The sequence below is a fragment of the Ammodytes marinus genome (genome assembly GCF_949987685.1).
Source record: "Ammodytes marinus genome assembly, chromosome: 7".
Lineage (NCBI taxonomy): Eukaryota > Metazoa > Chordata > Actinopteri > Uranoscopiformes > Ammodytidae > Ammodytes > Ammodytes marinus.
In genome coordinates, this window is record NC_137211.1 from 18,353,172 (window position 1) to 18,372,754 (window position 19,583).

General features: G+C 41.7%; 1 protein-coding gene across 1 annotated transcript in view; it reads right to left on the bottom strand.

Moving 5' to 3' along the window:
* Positions 1-19,583, bottom strand: part of LOC307253089 (cadherin-4-like) — a 217,540-nt gene that overhangs the window by 54,116 nt on the left and 143,841 nt on the right. Inside the window, exons 4-5 of the mRNA XM_080030957.1 lie at positions 15,280-15,506; positions 3,628-3,825 (exon numbers count right to left, since the gene is read on the bottom strand). Of these exons, the coding sequence (XP_079887083.1) occupies positions 3,628-3,825; positions 15,280-15,506 (425 nt within the window). The remainder of the gene's footprint in view (positions 1-3,627; positions 3,826-15,279; positions 15,507-19,583) is intronic.

The following is a 19,583-nucleotide window of genomic DNA, read 5'->3' on the forward strand; positions in this document are numbered from 1 at the left end:
TTTCTGTGCACTTTCATTTTTCCAAAAGAACATGTGCACCACACACATACACACATATCCTTCCATCCATTGCCAGCCGAGGTGGGTCCTTAGGTTGCATATTCTCTGTTACATAAAGTCAAATTTCTAAGTAAATTGTACTTGTTGGAATAGTTTTAGTACAGCCTTTTTTTTTACTCTTACTTGTGGAGAATCTTTTTGTGAAAACGTATTACATTTACATGTGGATTCATTCATTGCCCTATATTATGCACTATTAATTCACTTATGAATAGCAGTATGATGGTGGGAAATACATATAAGACGAATCATCCTTGTCCTCACTTGTTTTCCTTTTTCCACTGTCCGAAAATATGGATTTCAAGTAGTGTGAGGAGATAATATTAGCAGACCATAGTGAAGTCGGTATCTATATTAGTCTCGACACTTGAGGAGGTTCTCGGCTACTCTACCTTCCTCTGCTTGTTATAAAGCACTGCTGTCCACATTCTGGAGAGGCAAAAAAAAGAAAGCCGGTGTTGCTAACACCAAGCTCCATTCACTACACCTGTGAGACACTAGAGGCTGATAAGGTCTAATATTAAGCCAGATTGTCACACAATGCTGCCTTCACTTTGATGTACAGTGGGCGAGTCTGAAGTGCTGTAGCAATTATTTCAGCACTGCTATTAATAAGAAGCGGTCAATAACGTCTCACTGAGCTCTGACACCGTCTTGGCCTTGAGAGAGTAATGGGGAGTACAGCCCTGCCAAGACTTTTACCCATATAAGCAGTCAACATTTCCCTGGGGCCATGTCAAGCCTGCACGCTCAGGGGCCAGTCAGTCGGGGCCTCTGTCCTGACACCTGCCCGATGCGGTGCTGGCCTGATCAAAGTGACAGTGTTGCAGACCTGCGGAGATCCAGGTGAGGGCTGCTGTCACCCGAGCCTGTCCAAATGATGGCAACTTGGTCAGGGCCCGGTGGGGGAAAAAAAGCAGCAGAATAGTGGGAGAAAAGGACGCTGCCTGTATGTCACTCAGTGCTGCGCTGGATGACAGAACAGCCCATTAGGACAGGGACTGACTTCATAGGCCATTAGGGGAGGCATCACACAGCCACAGCACACGGAGCACTGAGTAATGGCACAGTGGGAGAGAGAGAGAGAGAGAAAGTCAAGGGAGGAGAAAAAGATGAGACAGAAAGATTGCCAAACTCTTCTTTTTTTTTGCAACATGTTACACGTGTGGAAATATTTTGATCTAATGTCGGGGACTGAAAATACATTATTTTCTGTCTTCTTGTCGACATTAGAAGGTGCAGTCAGCTTGTTGTCAATATATATTTTTGTCAAAAAGTGAATATCTCCTGATGATCTGCTACCTGGTTGTACTTTGTGTGCGCTGAAAAAGAAATCCAGTGTTAATACACAGCCTAGGTTCTGTAAACGGGACCCTTTGTTTACATACCAGTTAACAAAGCCTAGGCTGTGTATTAACACCAGATTTTTCTCAACGAGCACATAGTACGGACAGGTAGCGGATTGTGAGGAGATTTTCACTGATTTTGACAAAAAGTCATTTTGACAACAAGCATTCTCCAGAATCACTGACTCCACCTTTAAGATAACATATACATCTTTGGATTGGATTTGAGGGAGTTTTGACTGAGGAGAATGGAACAGATGCACACCAAGCCTTTTCAACAGACGAACAGTCTGTTTAGTGGCCTAAACACATAAACAATAAGTCAATGGCAGACATCATCCCCATGCCATCCATATAACCCCCAAGAGCTGTCTTCTTGTTAAAATCTCTAGTTCGCAGTATGGCCATGCCTGCCCTCCAGTCATCATTAAAAGAGAGAAAGACGGAAGCCTGAGAGGCCAACAGAAGCATCAACACGCATCACTTCTCCTCCTTCTCTGAACGCTCCACTCTCAGCAATCCACCAGCCCCTGACGGACCTATTTACTGCAAAAAGTGAATTTTGTTTGGCTGCACACTATACTTCCAAATGTAATGTTTCTTTGATAGCCTCTGTCTTTCTCCCTAGTTCTGACTGGCTCATGGAAACAGCCCGACTGTCTGTCTGGCCAGTTCATGGCTGGTGTAGCACTACTGAAGGCATTAGCAGACTCAGATGAGAGCGCCACACCGTGCCAGGCTGATGGGACACACTCCAACTGTACAATCCAAAACATTTCAAAACAAAAGGCTTACAAACTCTCCCGTTTTTTTGACTTGATGTTTTAGTTTTCACTATAAAGAAAAGTTTCCTTCAAGCAGCTTCCAAGGCTTTTCCCCTGGGGATTAGATGAAACCCGGGAGAAATACAAAGGACAAAAACAAAAGAGAGAAATGCTTCTTTTGCAAAAATATAAGACCCGAAAGAGATAAACTGTGGGAGTTTTGTAAACAGCATGGCAAAGCTGATGGCTCGACATTCCAGATAAAGAAAGAGGGATGGTGGGAGCAGGAAGGGAAGCGGCGTTCTATGGAACGATGTTTTTTTGATGAATTACAGCGCGCACCACAAGCTTATACAGTCTGCAGCTATGCTATGAGAGAGGCAAACTATGCATTTTTTTGTGACAACATCTCTGAATTCTAAGCATTCTGCTGCTGGAGCTTTTGCACAACACACTTACACACACACACACACACACACACACACACACACACACACACACACACACACACACACACACACACACACACACACACACACACACACACACACACACACACACACACACACATTTATTTATTCATGTTTTCTTTCCCTCTCAGACACGCTTGTACAGGCTCAACCTCCAACCTTCGTCACGTCGCGCTTGTATTTTGTACATCAAAACTAGCAGTTTGTGCAGAAATGAAATTTGCAGTGAGGGGGAGTCAGTTGTAGTTGCCACATTCCATTATTGAATGCTAAATAAGGAGAGGTTTATTGAATAACGATGAGGCACCAACAGCAGAGGTGATAATACCTGTGCATACAAATGATTTTTCATGTTATCATCTCTGATTTCTGAAGTTCAAACCATTATGTTTTTTTTCTGTGGCATAGGGGATGAACCACTCTCCTGCTCTTTCGGGCCTGGAAATAGTAGCTTTTCATACTTTCTTTCTATATCCCACAGGAGTCCTAGAATTATGGCTTCAGTAAAGATTCTGTGACAAATTGTACAGTTATAAAAGGAGCTATAGAAATATAATTGAACTTCGGGCAACCCTTCTGAAATGGCCTGATAAAAGGAAAGAATGGATGCATGAAGGAGCTGAAATAATCATTTGTTTCCCCGTGAACTCGATGGACCCCACACTGTGGGGAGAGTTTAGCTGCTTAGCTGTCCTGGAGCCTTGCTCTGTGTCTGAATGATGGAGAAGAACTTTCCAGGGTAAATCTGGGCTTTTTAAAATAACCAAAGATTTTGTGGCTAAAATTTCCTCATGGGAAAACAACAGCCAGGAAGTGGAGAAAAACAAACCGTTACGGGAATGTATGTGTGTCCACACACACACACACACACACACACACACACACAAAACAGCATTTGCTACAGTATATGAAGGTGCCCTCAAAAAATCCCAGCTGTAAATTCAGAGCAAAATCAATGATGCGGCCCCCAACTCATCTGTCACTTACGCTGACGAGCATCTGAGGGAACGGTCCTCTGGAATTCTCCGCCACGTTGATTGGCGGGATGACCCAGTCCCTCTTCTGCCTCCGTAGACCCTTGGAGTTGTTCAGGCCCAACCCCGAGAACCTGATGACAGTCGGCGGTGCTGGGAACGCCTCCTTCCTCTCTTTCCTCTCTGCGACTTTCCCCTCCTCCTCCGTGACCTTTAAGACAACAAAGGCTTTATTAAGAAAGGCTGCTAATGAGTACAATAACCGATGTGATGAGGCTAAAATATTTTCCGTCTCAAAGCAAAAAAAATAAAACATAAATCCCCAGGACAACAAGACGAGCATTCTGGTATTGTTAACCAGGTTAATGGATATATTCGATATCTTTGTGAACCGTATATCCAAGTGATTTTTTTTTTGGGACGTTGGTTCATGTGTTAGTTAGAGAAAATGTGTGAGGTTTTTTTTTAGACGTTAAAGGTGGTGGTGTCAGCCAGCGATGCACACTCACTATGTACATAGCGGATCGTTTGGAGATATTCATTGATTTTAACAAGCAGTGATTTTGACAACAAGCATTCTCCAGAATCGCTGACTCCACCTTCAAGTGGTTAGAGCTGTGCAAGAAAAACAGTATTTTAAACAAGCAGCCAGGCGACAACCCTAACCATCTGATCATATACTACTATCAACCTGTGCCATATGTCAGAGGTTGCTGCTATCTACTTTCCCTAATCTTATGGTAGGCCGTAGCATAAAATGGAAAAAAAAATCACATCCAAAATAACAAATTCTCAGCACAGACAGCAAATAAGAATTCTGGTAGCAGCATCCCATTGCTGACTAAAAGGATTACCCCAGTGAAGAGAGTGTGTAAGGCAGGTCTCTGGTTCCTCATTCTCCATCATAAAGGCATAATGCACAGTCTTCCTTTTGTCACTATGGTGCTGCATGTGCAACTCACATGGGCTTATTTATTGTACGTCTTTGTGATCTGCAATATTTCTGCTGCTGTAACCGGAGAGAATGCATAATGCTGCTACAGAAACCAACTGTTGTGGATCCACTCACACACTAATTCACTCTTTCAGTTCAGGATTATGAACCTTGGCAACCAACACAAGGATCATTCACACACCTCCTGCTTTAACACCGTTATGTATAGAGCTTTAGAACAATGGCTCTCTGTAGTCACCTATCAGGGCAGTATGTGGCAGGTACATAAAGTGTGAATTTATCATGCTGGGCCTCTGAGCCCAACAGACCCTATTGCATCTTGTACTATGTAATTGGATTTACTCAAAGTCTGGTTATAAACTCAAATAAATATAAACATATTAATAAAGAAAAAAAGGATGCTTTAACGATGTAGACTTTAAATCAATGGACACGGTAAATAGACTTTTTATTGTGTGCAATGACACCGAATAGGAGTTTTGTGTGCGGCTGTGGCTAAGGAAGAAGTGGGGTTGTGCATTGATCGCAAGGTTGACAAAAGTATAAACTTAATACAACTATAAGCTCAACCAATTATTTTGATCCATACTGTAACTCTGACTGCCTTGATGAAACTTCTCAAAATAACCAACATGGAAAGGGGAAAAATGCTTCGTATAATATAAATGTGCTCACATCTTATCTAGTTCATTTGTGTCATCGTGCATCCAGACATGAGCAGGACAGAGCTGTATGTGCATATAGGTGAAAGAGATCATAAACTACAGACTCTAATATTTACACCTGGTATAAAAAAAAGTCTATTAACACAGAGCATGTCTGGGGTAGGATTTAGAGCCTCTTTTAGTAGACAGTGACAGCTGAGTCACTGACACAGGCTTCAATCATACAGTATTCTCCCATCATGCAACACTCCCTGCAGGCAGAGAGAAATGACCACCACAAACCTGTCTTTTTGAAAGATGCTCAAATAAGGAGCTGAAAAAGGAGCCCATTTTTGATCTCCTCACATGAACATTAACTCAATCACGAGTCAGAGGAGCTACATCAAGTGCTGAGGCTCAGACATATCGACTGTCTAAATTAAAATGTCCTCCCGTGGAAATACTGCAAAACACACGGAAGGTGGACTACATGGATTATTTTTCGTTACAGATGCAGATTTAGAAACCAACAAAAACCATTGAAAACACAGAAAGAGAGCTTGAATTGTGACACCCTGGGCTAGTTAAGGCCTCAGAGTGTGGGTGGGTTGCTTGTCTTGTTCAAGTACACCACACATATTGACGTCTCTATGTCAAGGTCAACATAGGGTCCACCATATCAAGGCTTACATTTTAACTACCACATGTTTGGTGTCCCAGGGGGGCGATAGAGATGTGGCTGCATATAAGTGATCTAAAGGTTATATTAAATTGACATTCTGGGGAGTTGTTCTACTAGACCAACAACACATCTCAGGGTTAGAAGCCAGCGAAAACATGTCAGGAATTCAGTCCCAAACATCATTGCTAAAGCCATGCATCAGTTGCACTCTGTCTCCATCAGGTTCCCCTGAGCTAAGCCCATGCTCCTCTGCTCCTCCCTGCCCTGCCCTGCTCTAGCAGTGTTATTGTTTTCCTCTGTCTCTCTTCCCAGTCAGTGGATCCTGACAGCTTGTCTCAATAACAGTGGTTTCCTTAGAGCATTGGGCTGTGTTAGGCTGATGGTGCAGCAGCAGGTAAAACAGCAGCACACAGCTTCACCTTCCAAACACTCCAACATCTAGCCACCAACAAAGTCCCAGTTGAAAAGTTTATGCTTCAGGGGCACCGATGGACAGAGTACTATATTAATTTTTTCCATTAATTCATTAAATATCAAAAGATACATGTATACAGGGGCTGGTACAATGACAGCAGTTAACTCTCTCTTGCTTGGGTGATTTGTGTACACAGGATGGGAAAAGATGAGTAAAAACCACAAACTATTTAGGCAATACACATTTGAATGAATACCACTGCATATAACATATGAGGATGTATTGTAGAACAAGTTAAAAAGGACATCAAGACAGAATTATATAACAATTTAACAGAGCAATATCAAATATATATACAGGTCCTTCTCATATAATTAGCATATTGTGATAAAGTTCAATATTTTCTTTAACGTACTGATAAACATTAGACTTTCATATATTTTAGATTCATTACACACAACTGAAGTAGTTCAAGCCTTTTATTGTTTTAATTGATGATTTTGGCAAAAAAGTAAAGAAAAACCAAAAATCCCTATCTCAAAAAATTTGCATATTTCATCCGACCAATAAAAGAAAAGTGCTTTTAATACAAAAAAGTCAACCTTCAAATAATTATGTTCAGTTATGCACTCAATACTTGGTCGGGAATCCTTTCGCAGAAATGACTGCTTCAATGCGGCGTGGCATGGAGGCAATCAGCCTGTGGCACTGCTGAGGTGTTATGGAGGCCCAGGATGCTTCGATAGCGGCCTTAAGCTCATCCACAGTGTTGGGTCTGGTGTCTCTCAACTTCCTCTTCACAATATCCCACAGCTTCTCTATGGGGTTCAGGTCAGGAGAGTTGGCAGGCCAATTGAGCACAGTAATACCATGGTCAGTAAACCATTTACCAGTGGTTTTGGCACTGTGAGCAGGTGCCAGGTCTTGTTGAAAAATTAAATCTTCATCTCCATAAAGCTTTTCAGCAGATGGAAGCATGAAGTGCTCCAAAATCTCCTGATAGCTAGCTGCATTGACCCTGCCTTTGATAAAACACAGTGGACCAACACCAGCAGCTGACATGGCACCCCAGACCATCACTGACTGTGGGTACTTGACACTGGACTTCAGGCATTTTGGCATTTCCTTCTCCCCAGTCTTCCTCCAGACTCTGGCACCTTGATTTCCGAATGACATGCAAAATTTGCTTTCATCCGAAAAAAGTACTTTGGACCACTGAGCAACAGTCCAGTGCTGCTTCTCTGTAGCCCAGGTCAGGCACTTCTGCCGCTGTTTCTGGTTCAAAAGTGGCTTGACCTGGGGAATGCGGCACCTGTAGCCCATTTCCTGCACACGCCTGTGCACGGTGGCTCTGGATGTTTCTACTCCAGACTCAGTCCACTGCTTCCGCAGGTCCCCCAAGGTCTGGAATCGGCCCTTCTCCACAATCCTCCTCAGGGTCCGGTCACCTCTTCTGGGTGTGCAGCGTTTTCTGCCACACTTTTTCCTTCCCACAGACTTCCCACTGAGGTGCCTTGATACAGCACTCTGGGAACAGCCCTCAGAAATTTCTGTGTCTTACCCTCTTGCTTGAGGGTGTCAATGATGGCCTTCTGGACAGCAGTCAGGTCGGCAGTCTTACCCATGATTGCGGTTTTGAGTAATGAACCAAGCTGGGAGTTTTTAAAAGCCTCAGGAATCTTTTGCAGGTGTTTAGAGTAAATTAGTTGATTCAGATGAATAGGTTAAGAGCTCGTTTAGAGTACCTTTTCATGATATGCTAATTTTTTGAGATAGGAATTTGGGGTTTTCATGAGCTGTATGCCAAACTCATCAGTACTAAAACAACAAAAGACCTGAAATATTTCAGTTGGTGTGCAATGAATCTAAAATATATGAAATTATTATTATTAATCAATTATTATCATTATATTATGGAAAATAATCAACTTTATCACAATATGCTAATTATATGAGAAGGACCTGTATACAGTATATGTATCTACATATACACATATAAATACATGTGAATATATGTCTTGGTGAGTTGTTTCCAAAAGGTTTGGAGAAAAAAAAAGTTTTTAACCTGTATAATTAAATCTGAAGTTTGGAAATTGAGCCCAAGATTTTCAACTTGGTTCCGCCCGCTGCACCGCCCTGCCTGTGTATAACCCTTTTAGTGTTTTGCTTCTGTCCAGTAGTCTGTGTTCCCAGGGGTGGGATTACTATTGTCCGTTTAATTGTAACCATGTGCTATTACACAACTGTTCTGCCTAAGGCACCCTTTGTTATTGGCCAACGGATTGTGCAGCATACGTATTTGATTATTTGTCTGGATGTGAGTCTTATGTTAACAGGTTTAGGCTCAGAATTGATTTATAGTAACATGCAACTGCGAGTAGGTAGTAAACAACATGTTTTTAATCAATTGTTGAATAAGGATAGCGCTCACACAAAAAGTTCAGCAGTACTGTGTGTGTGTGTGTGTGTGTGTGTGTGTGTGTGTGTGTGTGTGTGTGTGTGTAACCACTCACCAGAGAAGATTTAGAAAACTGCTCAGTTCCCTAACAGTAAAATAAAAAAAATAGAACAGCTTGGCAGAGGATGGAGAATATAAGTTTGTGCTCCATATCTGTGTGCATGTTCGTACAAATGTGTCCGTGCGGGGTGTTCATGTCAGTGTACAAGCAAAATTTGGGCTTGTGAATTCCAGAGTATGGATAACCCTACATTTACATATAAAGAGGCGTGTGTTTTAATGCCTTTTCCTATTTTTCATTTTATATTACCTTTCTGCAATATGTGCCTAACAATTCCTTCCCAGTAGTTGGCATTTGAGAGTAAAAAATACAATTAAACACAGGAGGCGGCTACAGTGTTGGAAGATGGAAATGGCTTCTGGCGCTTATTGAAAGTAAAGTTGAGGGTCTTGTACAATGCAGTCTATAAAAAGTGTTTTTTTTTTTCGCTTTGTCTCCCTCCGTTTCTTCTTGCCTGGTCAAGATTCCTCCGAGGGTCGACTGGAATCTGCCAACAGAAACAATGCTTTCAAGGCTGACTTCATTAGATGGACGCCCAGGAGAAAAGCTTTTAAGGCTACTTTAAAGTAAATGTGTCAAGCAACCTGGCATATGGTGTGTATGTGTTTGCATCGGTGGGCTGGGCTGCGGGGTACGGAGGAGACGAGGCAAAGGTGTCATGTTCAGTTTCATCAACCAAGCGCTACAGTTCAGACATCATGTGCTGTGCAATCCAGGGCACTCCAGAGGGAGAGGTGGTTATACAGGTTAAGGCATGTGAAAGAAGAGGGGATCATATTTTGCCATTAGGCTGAAAGAAAGACAGGATTTGCTTTTCTGCGTGGGCACAAGGGGGGAAAAAAATCTTGATTCTAATACCTACCAAATTTGGACTCTTGAAAATGGTTGCAATCTGTTTGCTAAAAGTAAAAGTCACCTTTTATAAACAGTTACTCATTTTAAGCCATTGTAAATAAAAAAATAAATAAAAAAAATACTTATAGCTTTAAATATGTTATTTGTAAGAAACTGGTATACCGACATGACACAGACCTCAAAGGGGGCTTTGGCACCTGTCGTTTGCATTTCTTTTAGAGGTGGGCATAGATTAATTGTTTTAATCTAGATTAATCTCATTGAATTTTGGAATTAATCTAGATTAATCTAGATTAAAATGGCTCATTTGAATTCATTCATAATATGTGTGTGCTCCCTAAATAATGACTCAAAGTAAGTCTTTGAGAACGTGTTTCTCAAGCCAGGTGGCTTTCATTTCGTCATCAGAACGAGTGTCTAATTATTGCGAACAAATAATATTCTAACAATTTAATCAGATATAAGGCTAAAAATCACAACATTGCACTGTTTTTTGTGCTTAAAAAAACGAAAAAACAAATTTGTTGGGTATAGGCTATAACAGAAAATAAAGCCATTAATTTTGTGCTTCAAGTGAAACATTAAATATTATTTTTACATAAATAATAAAGTCCTTATAAACTTTTCAAGAAGCTGGACTAGAGTGAATATTGGACAGGCTTTATAGGTCCATGGCTTTTACCTGTGGGACAGCGCTTCACCTAACAGCTGGCTGCAACACCAACCTACAGTCTATTGTGCGACGGAGAGCTAGTTATCATTAGCATCAGCGTTAGCCGACATCACGGCAACAGCTGAATAATGTAACACATTACACAAGTTACACTACATGAAAACAACGGGCTGTAGATGCTAGAGTTATAATTGCGTGTAGGAAACATTGTTGAGACTGGAATTTCGTACCACAGCGGCCGTTCCATAATACAACACTCCCTTTAGCAATGGCTAAATATAAGACCTCCCTCTGCTGTGTATCTGCGGGAGCGAGTGGCATTAATAACTTAAAAACAGTAAACGTTTAACATGATTACGTGCTTTTAGATGCTTTAATCATATGCCGAATTTATAAACAGACCATATTATTAACAATAAATTAAGTTATGTACATGTCAGAGTTACGTACATGGATACATTCATAAGTAAACATTGAATAGACAGATTTGTGAAGGGGGTTTGGCGCTGAGTGTTACATTAGCGATCCTGCAGCCAGGTGGTGTGTGTCGTGGGCAAGTGATGGAGATAGAGAGCGGCGGGTGTGTGAGAGAAGCTTCGCTCCTGCAATAAAGGCTCCTCAAGTGTCAACAACGGCCCCCGGCTATTATTACCCGACCAGAGAACACACGGAAGGGGGTTCACCCCGACGGCGCCATCGGCCGTCGGCCCTGGAGGGAACCATCTCCCCTGAGCCGAACAGAAGGTGGAATAAGAGATTAACGGCGATATTTTTTTTATCGCCGATAAGAGTCTGGCGTTAACGCAGCACGTTAACGCCGATAACGGCCCACCACTAATTTCTTTATATATTTTTTTCCCCCTTCAATAAATAGATAGATTCCGATTGTGCACAGCCGGCCCTGTCGAACAGATTTATTGATTGAATCAACCTTGGGAGATTGTTGCTCCCAGGAAATGCCCTCTACCTGGTTTCCTGCTGCAGAGGTAAACCCACTGTGAAAGAGCACAAACCCACGAAATGGCTTGCACACACATGCATGCTCACTCAAAAGAATGAAGAGTTATTTTGAGCCAGATATTAGGTATGTATGAAGAACTATTTAGCAATTTGAAATGTGCATAGGATCTCCGAGTTGGGCTGGTTGCCATGTATGGAAAATGAACACTTAATTTATGTACTGTTATTTGTAGCGTCAACTGTAGCAGTATTTGAGCAAACCACCGTCATGGATTTAAATACACACATTTTGACATCCATTCACTGGTAGTCATTCCATGTATATATTTACTCATTATTTTGCAAAAAAATGTCTTTTATGAATTTGGGCCTCTGCCCCTGTAACGTCCTCTGTACGTCCCTGCAGGTATGAAAGTATATGAAAAGTTATTTTGTTGAGGTTGGGATTGTGTTTTACTACTAAGTCCACAGTCCAACTGAACTTTCAATCAAACATTTTGACCTGACATGGTTCCAGAACACAATGTGGAAATAACTAAATGTATAATATACTGTATGTGTTATAAGAAAACTATGAACTCATGCCAGTAAGATACAGAATGTTAAAATAGTTTTTCTCTCCAATTAATTGTTGGGGGGGGTCCTCTTTTGGCCACTTTGCAAGCTATAAGCCCTGAAACGTGATCCTACTCACGAGTCTGAGAAGCTTGCACTCCTGCTCAAAGCCCAGCAAAGTGCCAACAATCTATCCTCTTCCTTGTACTGTGTTTAATCAGTCCATATAAGCAGACGGACTAGCCATCCAAATAGACATATTGCTATATACCATGTTCACTGTACTGTGAGACAGGCTCACCGAAACATGCACAAGATCTTCCATATTCAGGAGACCAACATGCCTGTGTGCACAAACAGGGTTTGTCAGCAATGCGGCGATGAGACAGATGCGAGCGGGGTCTGGACAAATGTATTCTTTTTCTTCAGAGAGGGGAAGGCTCAGTGTGTATGACTGCAGGGGATGGTTGCCCCACATCCCACCAGTGCAGTGAGGGGAGGCAGAGGTGGAGGGAGACATGTTTGGGATGGAATGAGCTGGATGAGGAGAAGGCTTGTCAGAAGCAGATGTGGCCCCCCTCCCCTTCTCTCCTCCCCCAGTCTAAATAAGTCATGCTCCAGATCCTTTTATCTGCACATGCTAACAGGTACCCGTAAGTTCCTAGAGGAGAGATGTAAAAAGAAAAGGATGGGAGATAAAAACAGAGAAAAAAAAACTGTGCCCATCACTGCCGAAAAAGGCTTAAGTGGGCTTTTCTCTAGCCACGGTGTAATTCTAATCAAATCCTGCATTTCCAATTCACTGTTTCTGATTCACACGCACACAGAAAGAGAGAAAGTACAGGGCGGTGATGAAATTGATTCAAAAACAGGTTAAGCGGAGATGTGTCTGCAAGCTTATTCAAACTATTATAAAAGATGAAGGATAAGGAGGGGAAGAACACCGGAGTCAGATATCAGAATTCTTAACGAAAGCTTTACAGATTCCATTGATTTAAAGGGTGTTTTATTTTCCAACATCCACTTAGCGCATATAAAACCTATAGGCTGGATACGCAGGGACATGTTATGCCCCTAAACCAAAACAGCAATGAAATTTGTACGCAAAATTTAGCATAATTCACACTTGATCCGACTTAATCTCTCGCAAAAAACCCACAAACAAATAACATTCTCGCACACATACCAGACACACACGTTTATGCACACTAACGCTATGTGAACAGGAGTCACTGAGTGTGAAATGGATGCCTCCCCCCCCCCCAGCCCTGGTGCCATCCGCCTTAGCCAGCTGGCAGTGGTCCCAGCCTTTCCCCTCCACGCCACTGCCTCCCCAAAACCCTACGCGCTTTGATATCAGCCAGCCCCCTAGCTACCCAGACATCTGGAAGTTATTATTCAACAGAGCACGCCACAAAGCACCATTTTCATAATGAAACATCACGTTTGCTTTCAGCGCCCTGCATTTCAGCTCCTGCTTCATGTTTGTGCTGATGTGATTTCAGACCTCTGACCCTGTCCAACCCTCTAATTGTTTGTCTGTCTGTTCATGGCTCCTCGTGGATCTTTGTAATAGTTGACTCACTGGGAAATGATGTAGAATAGCCAGTCAATTGACCTGAACACTGGTATTGTTTAATACAAAAGGCTCCCATACCATACTAGCCAGTGAATCATTTGAAGCAAGCCAGTGCTACAAAAGTGGGAAATTGAAAACCAACCTATCGGGAGCCAATACAACATGCTCATCCTCCTCACACCCACTCCCACTAATAGATCCTTTGTTGGCCGACGTCCCAATCGGACTCTCTAATAGTCTCTCTGATTCTAAGGCTGACTTCGTGCCATCTCTTCTGTTTCCAGGCCAGGCAAAAGAACATCCAGCAGAAAGCTTTCCTTTTTCTGGTTTAAAATGGTTTTAAGAGCTGGCTCTCTAAATACTCAAACATGGTTAACAGCATTGTAAACTCACAACACCTTCGATCATTCAAACCAACCCTTGCTGGCATCATCTTTTGCTTACGCCCAAAGACACGAAAAGTTCACAGTTTATTATGGGTTATGATTAACTCACAGCTCAAAGTGCTCAGAGTGTTTTTCTGGCTTAGCACTGTAATAAAGTAATGACCTATGAAGGAGTTTTGATGCCTTCTGGCCTAATGTAACTTGGAAGCAGCCACCCATCACTGGAATCCGTAGGTTAAGGGAACAAAAGTGGAATCCGGTCACAAAATATGCAGCACATTGGATTGATTAAATATGATGTCATTCCGGGACTCAATCAAACTTTGTAATGCATTTCTTGTAGAAAGATAAAATATATTTTTTTTACTAATACTTTAACTATTAATATTGGATTTGTTTGTTTGTTTTTTATTATGATATGTTGTTAGTTTAACCCTGGTATACATATTAAATATGTGCGCTTAAGCATGCAGGCCTGTAGGAGAATGCAAAGTGAATGGCATATATTAAAAATGGGAAGTTATATACCTTTAATAGTATGAGAGAAATTCCCGAGATTTCTTTGTACACTGTAGTGTACAAAGTGGCCAGTATATGACAACGGGTTCCTACCAAGTAAATGTTTGCATATAAGGATATTGTGTCTCATAAGTGATACCGTACATCTGTCTCATATGGATTTGATACGGCTAACATAGCTCTCAATGTAGACCGAAAAATACATATCAGCTAGTAACAATGACAAAAAAAGCGGAACACATAAAGTTAAAATGTAAAGGCAAGTGACAACTAGTATGTAAACAAGTATTCAGGAACGTGTCAAGAACTATCAGATGTTTAGGATTGTACTGTGAGTGAACACGTGGCCCTCAATCGTGTGTGTGTTTCCTTTACTTAATCTGCTTAACACTGGCTGATATTGACAATAAGATCTGGTTCTGTAATCATGGAGACAGTTGAGCTCAGTCTGCTCAGTCCTTGGCCGACCTCTGACAGCTTTTAAATAGAGGAGGAAGAGTGGAGGACCCCTGGGATATCCAAGGCACAGGATGTTTTCCAATAACAGCTTATGGCTGAGGGGAATCGTACTCTCCCCCTGTGGCAGTGTGATTCTATCACGTTTAACCGTGTGCTACTGCGACATCTTTCTGCTCTACTCTCTCTCTCTCTCTCTCTCACTGTCTCCCTCTCTCTCGCTCTCTCTAAAAACCCTGAGGAGTTTTGACCTGCTTCTTTGCTGTAACTCACCAGACCACTGGATGAAGTTCTAGAGGATGGAGAAACTCTGGGTTAATAATTGAAATGTGATGCATGACATTTGTGTGTGTGTGTGTGTGTGTGTGTGTGTGTGTGTGTGTGAGTGTGCGTGTGTGTGTGCGCGTGTGTGCGTGCGTATGTCTGTATGTCTGTCTGTGCTCTTGTGCAGTAAGTGTATATCGTACCTCATTTTCATTTTGTTGAGGTGAAAGTGGGTCAATGAGAGCCAGTTGGACCACAGTCTCCCAGACGTGTGTGTGCGGACCGCTTGCTGTCAGTTTAAACTGGACCGGTTCGTCCAGGCTTGCTCCCTCTCCCTGGGCAAAGATGGACCCATCCTTCCGCACGCTGAAGATAGGGTCAGTGCTCTGGAAAACCACTGCTTCATTCCCCATGCAGTCATCAAACTTCACTGTAAGAGAAAGGAGAAGATTTCAATACAGTATTCAGTGAGGCAGACGTCAGTGACAACAGCATGCGGTGGTGTATAGCACTGCAGTTGAAAATGCTACTCCTCTCACTAACAGACTTGCACACACACACACACACACACACACACACACACACACACACACACACACACACACACACACACACACACACACAACACACACACACACACACACACACACACACCTGTATGACACACACTTCAGGAGGCAGATAATAGAGTGACTGTAATTGTGCGGGGTTTGACAGTAATGCATCTCACCATTATTTTACATTAGTTACAGGTCAAACTATCACAAAAGACTCTAGAATAAGAAGAAGAATAATTACTTCTTTCTCTATCATCTCGGGTACAATTCAGTTCTCTCAAGTTGTTGAGAGATTGATTGATGGGGTTATCACATGGCCAGGCGCCCTCAGCAGAAAGGGGTTTGGTGCCTTGCTTAAGGTTATTGCTCAGGAGTTGAACTGGCACCTTTCCAGCTGCCAGTCCACACCACATACTGCGTGGTTCGCTGGCTATTCTCCTACAGCTAAATGTGAAAAAAAGTGTTGCTGTGGTGTGCTGTTATTGTAGAAGGGGTGACACGTTGGTGTTGGCAGAGCTCGCAACAGAATTTGTTTGTAGGCTGACCAAGCAGAATGTCTTCTAATTGAGTGATAGAATTAAAGAGAAAAATATCTGATGATAACATTAATACACTACTAACAAATTCAATTAGTTCCAAAGTAAAACTAAATTACATACAGTATTAAGTTCTGATGTTCAATTATGCTGAAAAGATACATTAAAATGGTAAGCCTATCTTGCATGTGTACATTCATATCCAAGAATGTTTAAACTGTACTGTTCTGTCGGGAGAGTTAGATTCCACTTGTGTTGGGGTATTTTAATGGAAATATGCCCCCGCCCCCCTGAGTGACAAATACTATGCTTTTAGCTTTTAAGCTGAAGGCCATATCGCTCCATTTCTGGTCTTTCTCCAGTTATCTCCAGCAGCTCAACTCGAGCTCCGAGCCATAAGGTCATCTGACATCACCATGATTGCCCCACAGGTCGCCCCATCCTCTATTTCGTACACTTGTTGACACTCAGATGAGATAAACTCAAGATAAATATGAAAGACCACAAACATAATGTGTGGCACACTAAACATGATTTTTGGGGAATGGATTCTGGAGGATTTGATTGTTTTTTTTTTCTCTGCAAAGATGACCAGGTTCATTGGATGTTTGTTTCAATCTTTTTTCTTCTTCTAATCACACACTTTACACTTTGCATTTTCTAAAGCTTTCTTTCTGCTTGAAATAGGTATCACATCTGCTTATATTCACGTAGAAGGTTTGTTGTTGTGTTTTGTGTGGCACTGTAGTTGAAAGGGATTTATTTTTAAAGTGTGTGTGTGCACCCTGATTCAATATTCCACAGTTTTCTCTCTATGTTCTAGACCTAATGACCTTAAGATACTTTTACTTTTAGTACCGCCCACCACACAACAACTTTTTGCTTTCATATAGTCACACTAATCCAATCACTGCTAACTATAGCTCTGCAAGGACGTGTCTTTGTGCACTAAGAAGGGATGGCTTATTTATGAGCATCTGTACAGTGTGTATACATGTATTAAGTTAAGTCAAGACAATTTTGTTTCTATTAATGATGCACCGATCAACCATTTTTCAGTTCTGATTTGATTTGTGACACCTGCCTTTTTATATCTGTTGATACCGATACTGATTCTGATAGCAGAGGTTTTTTCTTAAATACGGTTCATAATCATAGTTATTATTTTTGGATATTGGTGTTATTTATTCACAACTAAATGAGGATGTAGTTATCCACACAGCACTAAAATGCTTCAACTTCAAATAAATAAATAAATTCCTTTTAACTGTTTTACCATGTAAATAGTTTATGTAATTATGAGAACAATGACGGTCTGTTGTAATCTCTTTCCAACAAAGACACACAAGATGAAATGTCCCCACACAGCAATTTGTATAAGCAAGGACTGAATGAAACTCAAGCCTGACTCATGCAGTATACACAGACTATCGATTGGAAACAGTAACTTATAGGCAACAAATGCTTCAAACACTTTCTTGGTGAGGTTTTGTTAATCCATCATTAGCGATGTAATCCATCATGAAGGAACTCTCACAATTTTACAGTGCAGACATTATGTTTAACTTTTCACATAAGGAGGGAACCGAATAGTACTAGCTCAGTATCGGTTTTTCTTTGTTGTCATGGCGCTCTTGTGTTAAGAGAGTAACAAAGTTCATGAGAAGATGAGTCACAGACAACTGTAGCCCATCCTGGCCTCCCATCCTCGTCTCATCGTTCCCACACGGCACCAGCAGCCTTCCCCCCTTAAGGATTACATTGTCTAGACGGCATATCTTCTTAGGTAACCCTGAGCTGAAGGCCGTTTCTCACCGCCACAGCCTCTATCTCTCATTTCCACGTCCCTAACAACAGCTGAAACAAGGCTTCCATTACAAAGTTAACTGCAGGTTTTAACCTAGCTTTTACTGTCTGGCCCTGAGTATGTACTGTGATCATGTCTGTGCCCTTCTCTCTTCAGGCCCAGATGTCCAGACAGCCACTCAGTGCTAAATCAGAGGGGACTGCTCTTCAACAACACTCTGTCCACCGAGTGTAGCATGTGCTGCACAAGTGTCCTGGTCTAGGCACAGAGGAGAAAGGACATATAAGAGATGGATTACATGAACCCCAAGAGGCAGAAAAGCCTGTGCCGTTTGTCAAATTGTCCCTCTCTCTGTTCTGTATAGCTAAACATTTTACCCACAAACGGTAACACTTCAAAGAGCTTGTTTTTTTGTCTAATCCCATGTCATTTATTTTACTTTTTTTATTTTATTCTAAAAATTTGATTTGGAATGTGGATGGTGGAAATGACATACATATTATTTGGCAAACACATCTGTGCAAGTATAGTTTTAAAAGCCTGCTGGATTATATTTACAATGAAAAGGTTCAAATTTAAAGCATGAATTATTCTTTTTCTAAGTCCTTGTTTCTCTGAGCATTCAAACACGTGGGGGGGTGGGGGGGGTGGGGTGGGGAGACAAGCAGCAGGTGGTCTGTTGCCCTTCTCTCTCTGTCCTCCAATTATTGTGTCGTCTCTCTCTCTCTCTCTCTCTCTCTGAGTGAGGCAAGCAGCCAGCGGTGCAGTGTCATGGCTGGCAGAGGCCCCCTAAAATAATTATTCAAACATAATCTTTGAATGTATTATTGTTGATTTTGAATAGGTTATATTAACACTGGAGAATATAAAATGGCACAATGCTATGTGTCAATGCTGAACTTCAAGTTTCAACCATATCATAAATTTAGTTTGACAAAATCAATAAAAAACAGCTATAACAAATCACAGTATTTCTTTAGGTTGGTCCAAAGTATAGTTTGTTTCAGTGTACAGAGTTCTGAATGCGTTATTATTTTTTTCTATGAACAAAAATTGCAGCACAAGCAATCTGTACTTGTGCTCCTAAAACTGCACGGTTCCACCATGGCAAGAAATTTTACAGATACAAACCATGCTAGTATTATATAGGGAGGGAATATACTTCGAATATACTAGTACTATGTTACTTTGTAGGCAGTGAAAAGGATCTTTGTGTGCTGCTTGGATGACATCATACACCGAGCCCAATCTTAACAATCCCCTCCTTTTTCTAATTAAATTTCCCCTTCTCCCTCCAACAAGACAAGGACAGGGAGGGGAACAACGCTGAAGAGAGTTGTGACCTTCTTGTGGTGTTCTCTGGACAGCCTGACAGGAAGAAGTTGACAAGTGTTGAAACAAAAGTGAGAAAGAGATACAGTCAGGGGAGAGAGAGAGAGGAGCTGAAAGTGACAGAACGAAGGTGAGCGAAGGAAGGGAGGGAAGGGGGGATACGGGAAGGGCAGAGAGAGAGAGAGAGAGAGAGAGAGAGAAAGAGAGATTGATGAAAGAATGGAGAGTGTGTGGAGGGGTTAGGGTAGGGGGGGGGCAATCAGAGAGACAGTGAA